General features: G+C 31.6%; 1 protein-coding gene across 2 annotated transcripts; it reads right to left on the reverse strand.

The window, feature by feature from the left end:
* Positions 1-1,792: 1,792 nt before the first annotated feature.
* LOC143045316 (uncharacterized) lies at positions 1,793-10,382 on the reverse strand. 2 transcript variants are annotated; one of them, XM_076217747.1, is made up of 6 exons: positions 10,207-10,382; positions 6,769-7,008; positions 5,007-5,090; positions 3,926-3,997; positions 3,183-3,258; positions 1,793-2,577 (listed from the first exon to the last, which is right to left on the reverse strand). In XM_076217747.1, the coding sequence occupies exons 1-6, from the start codon at positions 10,262-10,264 to the stop codon at positions 1,947-1,949; spliced, it is 1,161 nt and encodes a 386-aa protein (XP_076073862.1). In that variant the 5' UTR covers positions 10,265-10,382; the 3' UTR covers positions 1,793-1,946. The 2 variants fall into 2 exon arrangements, with proteins under 2 accessions (XP_076073862.1, XP_076073863.1); XM_076217748.1 differs by lacking the exon at positions 5,007-5,090.
* Positions 10,383-11,489: the final 1,107 nt, after the last annotated feature.

An 11,489-nucleotide genomic window follows, 5' to 3' on the forward strand; every position in this document is an offset into this window, starting at 1 on the left:
ATAACTCATAATTTTATCTATCAAGTTCAAATTATTAAAACGTAACAATGTTTGAAAACACCAAAAAGTTTTACTCTGGCTTTGTCAAATGCTAAAGTGATTTTTTTCTGACTGGACAAATCACATCTTTTTAGAACTTCTATGCATTCAATATTGCCAACATTGTCACTTCTATGTATGCTGATGCAATAGAATTTGGTGGGGAAATTTTATGTGTGCAACGGAGTTCAGTTGGGTACCGACCGTTCAGATCCAAATATTGAACACACCTGCATGCCATTATGATTAACCACCTTGTTGTTTTACTAACAACCAATGCTATAAAAATGCATGATCTCAACCATTTTTTTCTTTTCAGTGTTTTTTTTTTTCCCCCATTTATTATTTTTTTTGTCAGTGAACCCGCAATAGGAGGCAACTGGCTACATGCCTCTATGTAATTTACGGACCTGACATCAAACGAATGGATAACAACTGTCATATTTCTAACTTAGTATACATGCAGGCATTTTCTTATGAGGAAAACGGTGGATTCAACCTGGTTTTATAGCTAGCTAAATCCTGCACTTGTATGATAGTCGCATCAAATTCTATTATATTGACAATGATGTGTAAAAAAACAAAATCCAAACATAATAGATAAACATGTTAAAAATAGAAAGAGATACTAGTATATATAAGCCATCGTTTCAAAAGTAAATCGAGCGAACTTATACCCTTACGTAATGGTGAGACCATTTTACTTTCCAATATGACATAATTTGTATAATAATTTATATTTTTCCACAGAACTATGATTTTATGAAGCTGAAGTAAGTGCAGTGATGGTACTATGACCGGACGAAAAGCATGCTAATTATTTGGACTATCATCTTTCTGACTTTAATTATTATATATTTCAATTATCATTTTTAGCTCAAATATTCCCACACTATTATCTTTGGTTTAAAATGTATGTTTCTACTAATCCGATAATGGACTTCGTATCTACGTGTCAAAGGTCAGTTTTTAGCAGATTATCTGAACAATGGACAATAATTGCTTAATCCGTAGTTACATGTATTTCTTTATTATTCTGTTTTATATACTTCTGAGAAATAATTTATATTCAGTTTTGGATAGGTTCTTAAACCGTCAACACCGGACTCAATATTGTAACATCGTTTATATTCTTGTTGGATCGTTTATTAAATTGTTAAACTTTATACCGACTTGAATCTTCATTTTAATACCCAGCAAATAGTCTGGCTATAGTACTACAAACACGTACCCTGTCCACGTGTGTACGATTTATGTTAGGAAAAGTACCTATAATTAAATGAAAGCTGCCAAATGTACCCAGGTTAAATTCAATGGTTTGGTAATAACGTTGGTGAAACGACCTGTACTTGATAATTTGCAGTCAATGGAAAATTAAACGAGCAATAAAAATTACTGAATCGTATGAAACTTTATATATAAAGTAGTAAAATTACAATTCATGACTTTACTAATTTGATAAACACAACAAAAATTGTCGTTTAAACGGGTATACTTTAGTAAAATGTTTCGTACAGCAATTGAAAAAGCAAACAAGGAATCGCAGTCTTTAGTTTCCTATGTTGTGTTTTGTGTACTATTGTGTGTTTGCTTTTTTTTTTTTTGGCTTAGCGTTGTCAGTTTAGTTTGAATCTACCTCTGGCATCGTTCGCCTTTCTTGGACTTCACTGTTCGACTTTTAATATAATTAATAGTATATTGAATCCTTTAGGGAAAACATATGAATAAATCAATTTAATAAAAAAAAAATAGAGTCAGTGAACAGAACGTTATAATTCATATGAAAAAAATAGAATCAACCTTGCGCGTGAATAAAAGTATCTTTAATTGCTGATATTTAATAATAATTGAATAGTCTGCTTAAACTATTGATCAAAACAATCGGTTGTCTTTGTACGCATATTCTCTCAAAAAGTATCCAAGTTTTTAATTGAGCTTCTGTCAAAGCCTGTTTCCTTTGGGTCAAGTACAAAGTAGTCCTTTGTCTGACTAGAATAGGACTTTTTCCCAGAACTGTGATATTTATGATTTTCGTACGTTATTTCTTTTGGATCAAGTATAAAGTATTCGTGTGGCTCATTCGATATCTTTGAATTAGTACTATCTTGTGAATTTGTAATGCTTGAAGCAAATTCTGCATAATCATAATGTTTATCTCCAGTTTTTCCAAGAATTTTTGTTGAACCATTCTCTTTTTGTTGGAATTCCTCGTATGTGGCATTAGTCAATGCCGATTGTCTATTCTGGTCGAGAGTGTCATATACGGTCATATAAGAATGTGGTTCGTTAGTATGGTATTCGATTTGACTTTCTCGAGGTTCAATATTATAATATTCACTTTCCCTTTGCGGTGAATTTCTCGTATCTTTGTAGTAATGGGTATCTCTTTCATTTCCAAGTGTGGTATAGTTTTTAATATTTCCTTGAGTATCAGAAGCGTTTGAGTTGATGTAAGCGTAATTTTGATTCCCTGTGTTATTTTGTTCATCATTTTTGTTTTCGTAACGGACCTTTCTTGCAAAACAGTACAACGAGAAACTAAAATATAAAATGACATGTTTTAAAAGCATTATAGATTTGCTGTAATATTGAAATATTTATAATATTATACAAAGCACTTTAAATCATTTTACAACCTATCTTTAGATATTCGATTGGTTTTTTTTTTTTGTTGTTGTTGTTGTTGTTTTAACTCAATTTAAGTATAGGTGAATTAAGTAATAATAACAAAAAAGGCTGATTTGATTTAATATTATCATTGATAGTAAAAAAAATCGATAAGAGAAAGGCAATTTGACATTTTAGTTCAACATCGCCCGTTTACTATTACTAGTTTAAAACCACTTAAAGTATAAGTCACTATAAAGTGACATTTGAAATTTGTTTAGATAGAATCTTTATACAAATGCAACCTTGTCGTAAATGACTTAAAACATATATATTCAGTCAAAATTTCGCAAATGACATAACTTTGTAGGACCAAATAAAACAAAACTGAACGATTGTTTAAAAGTTCAGTTGTTTGCTCATTGATGTTTGAGATATTAAGAAAGCGCTTTCAGAAATGCTATTCTACAAATAAAATTTTCAAAATATATAAAAGACTATGAATTTAAGAATATAAATATACCATCAATACGTACCGTTTAAGTATGAAGATTAAAACTAGCAAAGCAATGGCAACGAAGCCAACACCTGCTATAATGCCTCCTACCAATCCTGAAAATGGTAGTATTTACTTTAATATCTAGTAAGTCTCTTAATCAAGCATGCTTGTAAATGTTGAAATATGCTTGTGCATATTGTTTAGAAATTTGTATTGTTTAAGTCCGTATGTTGACTTCAAGATATCTTTTGATAATTCGTGTCGTTTAGTTGCTGTTCTATTGACATATGCACATCTCATTTAAGCATACTTAGTACATCAATATAATTTGTTCATAAATGCAGAAGTCAATTTTTTTTCAACTTCGTACTTTATTCGTTTTTTGTTTGTTTGTTTTTTTAATCTTTTTTTGGTCTGAGCGTTACTGTTGATTCTTTTATAAAGGAAATTCGGGTTTATCGCAAAATAATCAAAGTCTGTTACCTATCATGAGTTTAAATAAGTTACTTGTTTCGATGTTCAATGGAAAAAATAGAAATTGTGGTAAGGTGTTCTCAAGAACCGTTATTCAGAGCACCCCTCGAGAGATGCAAGGGTACAGTGGTAGTTCTTTCATGCTGCATTAATATTTTGTTTCATAATAGTCTTTGATATTGCATCATAAGTAACTTCCTTGTTTTTGTTATGAGTATCTTAACAATATCCAATTTTTTTTTGTATACTCTTATATCGTACTATAAAGTGGAATGACGAGACTAGGTTATACAATAATATACTAACCTGCTGTGCTTTTATTGCTACCCATCTTCATTGGCCTAGATGTGGATGGGTTGGTTTGTTTTGTTATCATACCTGAAGTGAATTGTTGACATTTTTTATGTAAATATTCTATATTGAATATATCCTGTATTTTCTTGGCGTTGTATAGCATATATTTTAGTAATTTGGACGTGGCGCTGACAAAGGATTCGCAAAGTCAGTTATACGTGTCTCAAATATGACACGGTCATGTTAGGTTCGTGCAGTTCTATTTTCGATTGGAATATATCACGTATTACCAGAGTTCTGTAAAATTTGAGTTGTAATTTTTGCAATGCATTAACCGTCGAGTATCAAAAATTAAATAGGGCTGCTTATTTTTCGGATGGAAATAAGGTTGCTCTTCCGGTATAAAAAAGTAACAAAAATACCGCTCTCCCATAAATATTAAAAACGGAAAGTTCTTTAACAAATGGCAAAATCAAAAGCAAATCATCAAACAAATTAAACGAATCGAAAACAACTCATATACCTGACTTGGTACAGTGTCACGTAGTTCCTTATGTAGAAAATGGTGGATTAAACCTGGATTTATAGCTAGCTAAACCTCTGACTTGTATATCAGTTAATAGCAAAACAAATAGATGTTTATTTTTTATCTGTAGCTGCTTACATGTTAAAATCAAAAGAACAGCAAATCATGATTGTTGAACGAATGTATATACACTGTTAAAGTAGTGCTAAGAAATAAAACACGTGTATTACACGTTAGTCCTGAATGTGTTTAGGATTGTGTTTAATTTCGAAACACATTTCCCAGTAAGCACATAATATTTAAACATGTCTTGAATTTAAACACTTTTCAAATGTGATTTAAAATTAAAATGTATAGGAATAACACGCATATTTCTATACACGATTCCACACACAATCCTAAACACCTTGTACTGGGACATGTTTAGACCAAGACATGTAAAAATAAGTGCACATATGATGTGTTTAAAATTGTGCTAAGGATCTAAACACCATTTTTACAGTGTAGTACACAATGAGACGGTTAAATAGAAAAATGACAAATTGTAGCTTAATTAGTTACAAGTACTTGGTAGTGTTGTTATGTTAGTGGAACTAAAAGATTTAGTTGAAAATTCTTCCGTTTCTGTTGAAGATACGGATGTAGATAAAGCTGTAGAATAGTATAAAGCTGTTAGTTTGTTATTTGAATATCACACGAAGAAAAATCAACACAACCATATTTTCCAAATTTGATATTATATATACTTAAAAAGGGATGCTGTCGATTCATTTGAAACAAGAATGTGTCCATAGTACACGGATGCCCCACTCGCACTATCATTTTCTATGTTCAGTGGACCATGAAATTGGAGTCAAAACTATAATTTGGTATTAAAATTAGAAAGATCATATCATGCGGAACATGTGTACTACGTTTCAAGTTGATTGGACTTCAACTTCATCAAAAACTACCTTGACCAAAAACTTTAACCTGAAGCGAACGAACGCACGAACGGATGGACGGACGGAGGCACAGACCAGACAACATAATGCCCCTCTACTATCGTAGATGAGGCATAAAAATATGTAACCATGAAAATATTTGATAAGGTTCTATAATAAACCTACGATGAATTTGCTATTCGTTGATATCCCTTTTGGTTTAAAATCGTCTGATGCTTCTACGTATCTATACATCTCTGTGTTTCACAATTATACGTATTAACGTTCCTGATGAAGATAAATCCAGATAAGTGCTTTGATCCAACGCACGAAATTCAAATCGTGACTATTATCTCGTATTTCAAAACAACAGTTTATGCGGTTAATTACTGTACAATTACAAAGACAAGACAACAAAACAGAAAATACAACCGCAATATTTTAAGGTCGATTTCACTAACAGAGATTACTGGAATTTGTAGAAAAATAGAATTTTTCAAATATTGGCAAACTAGAATAAAAACAAGAATGTGTCCACAGTACACAGATGCCCCACTCACACTATCATTTTCTATGTTTAAAGGACTGTGAAATTGGAATAAATTCTCTAATTTGGCATTAAAATTAGAATGATCTTATCAAAGGAAACATGTATACTAAGTTTCAAGTTGATTGGACTTCTACTTTATCAAAAACTACCTTGACCAAAAACTTTAACCTGAAATTTGCACTATCATTTTCTATGTTCAGTGAACCGTAAAATTGGGGTCAAAACTCTAATTTGGCATTTAAATTAGAAAGATCATATCATAGGGCACATGTATACTAAGTTTCAAGTTGATTGGACTTCAACTTCATCAAAAACTACCTTGACCAAAAACTTTAACCTGAAGCCAAAAACTTTAACCTGAAATTTGCACTATCATTTTCTATCAGTGAACCGTAAAATTGGGGTCAAAACTCTAATTTGGCATTTAAATTAGAAAGATCATATCATAAGGAACATGTGTACTAAGTTTCAAGTTGATTGGACTTCAACTTCATCAAAAACTACCTCGACCAAAAACTTTAACCTGAAGCGGGACAGACGGACGAACGGACGAACGGACGAACGAACAGACGGACGAACGAACAGACGGACGAACGGACGCACAGACCAGAAAACATAATGCCCCTAAATGGGGCATAACAATGAAAATATCCTTAAGATTTAAATCAGATTGACCATCAGGGAACGATAAACATGCTTCAACTGATCAAAAGAAAACCCAATTATGCTAAAGCAACATGCTTTCATGAAATTAAAAATCAACAGCCCATCCGATATCGTAATAATTTTCTTCATCCCCAATTTCCACCGATGCCACCTATTTAGAAAGATAATTGCGCAGTTCTAGGATACTTACTTGTTACTCTACTGTAGCAAGCTAAAAAATCTGCCCTGCATCCTCGATTTACCCATATTTTGTTGGAAGTGTACCCATACGTTACGTTGAATATACAACCTTCATTACTTTCACCAGAGCCTTTTTCATTTTCGACAGTCACAGAAGTGATGGAGTTATCTTCTGGTACTGAATTAATTTTACAGGACTTGTATCTACCATTTTTGCTTTCGCATTTCTTCTTTACACACTGTTGGGTTTCTATAATTGAAAAAGCAAATTTGATAAACGACAAAATAGCTACATTGCACAATATAGCAGGATAAAACGACAGCTACTTAAAGGCCTTAGAGTTCATATTCTAATACATACTATATAAATTTAATATTCTCGAAATTTAATGGAAATTGAAAGTCCTCGGGTCAAAACCATCTTTATCGTTGGCAATTTATTCTTTTTTTCAAAAATCGATCCATAATCTTATTTTATGATTACAGTAATTCGGCCTACCTAATAGTCCACCGACTAGAAAGATCTGACCCTTCTGAATTATGAATAAATAAAAGTATGAGTGCACGTAATATTGAGGCCCCTCATGGGGGGAGGGGGTCCTAGTAATCACATAATCACCATTTTTTTGCCAATATAATCACATAATCATTAAATATTTGCTTATCTTTAGTAATCAAATAATCATAAACTAAAAATACAGTCCTAGGTAATCAAATAATCATGAAATATTTGGCTTAATAATCAAATAATCATTAAAAAAACGGCCAAGTAATCACATAATCAAAAACCCCACGAGGGCCCTCAATATTGGCACCACAATGAAATCAGAATAAAAAGAATTATAAACCCCATGTATTACATTTACTGTTTTTGATGTTGTAAGAATGGGGGTTTATTTCTTAAATTAAAAAAAAAAAAAACACAAGAGAAATGTTAGTGATTTTGATCAAAAGGAACAAAATGCTGATCTCTTTCACTGGGGAGACCTAAAATGATATTGATCAAGTTTTCAAGTGTATGGTAGATTTCGATGCTCATTTGTATGGCAAGCCGTTCTCGTCAAAACTATGTTTAAACCCTTTTTTCGAAAAAATACTCACTGAGATTTAAAAAAGATAAAAAAACACACACTGAGAATTCAAAATTACACACTGAGATTTTAAAAAGACACACTGAGATGAAATAAATTGAAAAACACACACTGAGAATTGTTAATTACAAACAGATTTAAAAAAAAACACACTGAGATTAATATGCAAATTACTAATGAATATTCCTGAGATGAATAATTCAACAGATTTATATCTTGATCTCAAGAACTCTTGTCATTATAATGAAATGCGATTCCTTCAACCTACATTCGTAATAAATTTCAAGACTTAACATCGCTCATATTCATAAGTTTGTTCAGATCATTACTACCAGTGTATCGGGATTTTTTTTACTTAACACCGTTTAAGCATGGGCCCCTTTTCAAAAGTCTTCCAACTGTTACCCTGATTTCGCAAGGTAATATTTTATATTTTTGTTACGTTTATATGCTATAATAGACACTTGAGTAAAAATTTCACTGCATTCTTTGTTTTTTTGCAGATTGTTCCAATGTTTTCTTATAATTTTAATATAGTTTTTCACCATTTGGTTATATTTTGTAATAAGAGTAAGTGGGTATTTTTCTTGTTCTTGTATTTCTAAAGTTTTTTTATAAATAATTTGGAACCAAATCGAAGGACTAACGAGTTCTGTCCCCTAGTTGTTTTAAGCTTGTAATAGATTCAGATTAAGTATGCTAATTAGATATGTGTGCATAAAAAGTGCGCACAAATCTCAGTGTGTAATTTTAAATTTTCAGTGTGTAATTTCAAATTCTCAGTGTGTGTTTTCAGTTTATTTATTCTCAGCGTGTCTTTTTGAAATCTCAATGTGTAATTTTCAATTCTCACTGTGTCATTTTTAATTCTCAGTGTGTAATTTTCAATTCTCGTGTGTGTTTTTCATTTTTGTAATTTCAGTGCGTCTTTATGAAATCTCAGTGTGTAAGTTTTAATTCTCAGTGTGTAATTTTTAATTCTCAGTGTGTGTTTTGAAGTTTTTAAATCTCAGTGTGTTTTGTTGTAATTCTCAGTGTGTAAATTTTCCGAAAGATGGTTTAAACATAGTTTTGACGAGAACGGCTTGCCATACATTTGTGAATAAACGTTTATCAGAAAAACATCATCCAAAATCCACCCAAAATCTTTATAGTGTTAAAGTAAACAGATATAAATTAAAAGAGGTCATATATTACTAGTATATAGAATGTCAATTCTGTTCACCTAGTTTGAAATTATGGTATAGACAGGTATAGAAACACACACTTTTTTCAGGGGTGGGGAAGGAGATGTGGTATGATGGCCAATGCGACAAATAATCCTTCAGAGACTAGATGACGAAAATGAAAACAGCTATATGCCACCGAACGGTCACCAACTGTCAATGAGCAAAGTCATACCATATAACAAATTATATAATTAGACACTTGACATGACACATTTGAGACAAAGCCTTTATTTAAGTTTTGTCCAGGACTCTATTTCAACCTAAAATATTGTCATTACGAAACAGTGTCTGCGGACAATATTTGATATGAAATCTTTTCCAAAGGACAATATCTCATTCAGAACATAACTTTATGTTACATCTGTTCCTCAGTCTTTAGTTATGTGTCATTTGTGTTTCGTATTCTGCAGTTTGTCTATTGGTCTTTTTCTTTTCTTTTTGTCATGCTGTTGTCATTTTATTTTCGACGTATGAATTTCGATGTCCCTTCTGGATCTTTCACCACTTTTTTTGAAATTAAAAAAAAAACATTGTTGGTATATAAAAGTACCCGGCCACGACTACTCTGAGTTTTTGTTAGATGTATTTCTATTTGTCTGATGAGTTGAGCCTTTTTTATTGAATTTTATAGTTCGTTCTTCTGTTGTACTGTTCACCACTGTCCCAGGTTAGGGGAGGGTTGGGATCTCGCTAACATGTTTAACCCCGCTACATACTGTATGCATGCGCCTGTCCCTGTCAGGAGTTTGTAATTCATTTGTTGTTGTTTGTTGATGTGTTACATATTATTTTTTTCGTTCATTTTTTTTGTACACATATTATGCTGTTAGTTTTCATGTTTGAATTGTTTTACATATATCATTTCGGGGCCTTTTATAGCTGACTATGCGGTATGGGATTTGCTTATTGTTGAAAGCCGTACTGTAACCTATAGATGTTGATTTCTGTGTCATTTGGTCTCTTGTAGAGAGTTGTCTCATTGGCAATCATACCACATCTTCTTTTTATATATATTGTTACGGGATTGTCAAGTCACATGATTTCAGTATTTCTTCATCATGTGACGTCAAATAATCAAAGGAAGCAATCAAATCAAAGACAATATTATTGAAATTAAGTAATACTTACGTATTTCTTCGAACAAAAACACAATAATTAGGATAATTGAATATGAATATATCTCCATTCAGTACACACGTCAAATAACAAATGAAATGAGTCACAATAATCAATTATCCGTAACAATACTTAAAGGTGCAAATACTAACAAACTGTAAGTATTCATTGTACCCTTTGACCTAGGATTTGATTTCATCCGTATTTGGTCAGATGTTTGTTTATATTGGTTAAATTGAATATCAATAGGATGTACAGTGTAATTTAATCGGATAATAAACTTTGTTGACGTTTAATTTTACCGCCTCAATATTATAAAGTCAAACTGTTACGATTACATTCAGGCAGTCCACACATTGTTATCTATGACTGATAATTTTCTATTTCTTTATGGTGTAAGCCTATAGAAGCTTTTCCTTTCATTCAGACATTATTTTCTTTTTTCTTCATATTTATCTGAAAAGGCTCATGTATGTGCCAAGGATTTGTATAGTAAGACTTACTATACAAATCCTTGTATGTGCTAATTGCGCATTTATACCTCTGAAAAGGATTTGCTAATTACACATTCATATACAATTTAAGTACGTACTTTATAATCTGTTTTCACACTCTACTATGTATAAATTCTTTTAATATTTGATTTTTTATCTGAATCCTTTAAGTTGATTTTGTAGTTTATTTATTTTTTAGCTAATTATGTAATATTACATGTATTAGGTAATACAAATAAGATCTAAAGAGAAGCTAGATAAAAATCCAAGAAGATAAATTCGGACGTCGATCTGATGTATATAGATGGGTTTCATATTTACTGTGCCACTTCGTTATAAACAATGCCAAACTGTATATTCCTATTGAAGCTATTATTTCATATTAAATTTTTTTTCATTAGTAACAAATACGGTAATATATGTACCAGAGGAAATAATCAATGATAGCAGAATATTTCTTACATTTGATACTTATATTATGACTTCCATAAATACTGTACTTTTTCATGGACGTCAAGTTGGTTACTTATTCCCTATTCGTTACCTATTCCCTATTCCCTATTCGTTACCTATTCGTTACCTATTCCCTATTCCCTATTCGTTACCTATTCGTTACATATTCCCTATTCCCTATTCGTGACCTATTCGTTACCTATTCCCTATTCCCTATTCGTTACCTATTCGTTACCTATTCGTTACCTATTCCCTATTCCCTATTCGTTACCTATTCCCTATTCCCTATTTGTTACCTATTCCCTATTCCCTATTCGTTACCTATTTGTTACCTATTCCCTATTCCCT

The sequence above is a fragment of the Mytilus galloprovincialis genome, chromosome 9 (assembly GCF_965363235.1).
Source record: "Mytilus galloprovincialis chromosome 9, xbMytGall1.hap1.1, whole genome shotgun sequence".
NCBI lineage: Eukaryota > Metazoa > Mollusca > Bivalvia > Mytilida > Mytilidae > Mytilus > Mytilus galloprovincialis.

Bases quoted from the DNA above. Each gene is read 5' to 3' on its own strand.
- LOC143045316 (XM_076217747.1), bottom strand. From the start codon at position 10,264: ATGGAGATATATTCATATTCAATTATCCTAATTATTGTGTTTTTGTTC. The intron at 3,998-5,006 runs GTACTTGTAACT...AATTCACTTCAG, and splicing joins TAACATAACAACACTACCAA to GTATGATAACAAAACAAACC. The intron at 3,259-3,925 runs GTTAGTATATTA...TACCATTTTCAG, and splicing joins TAGCAATAAAAGCACAGCAG to GATTGGTAGGAGGCATTATA.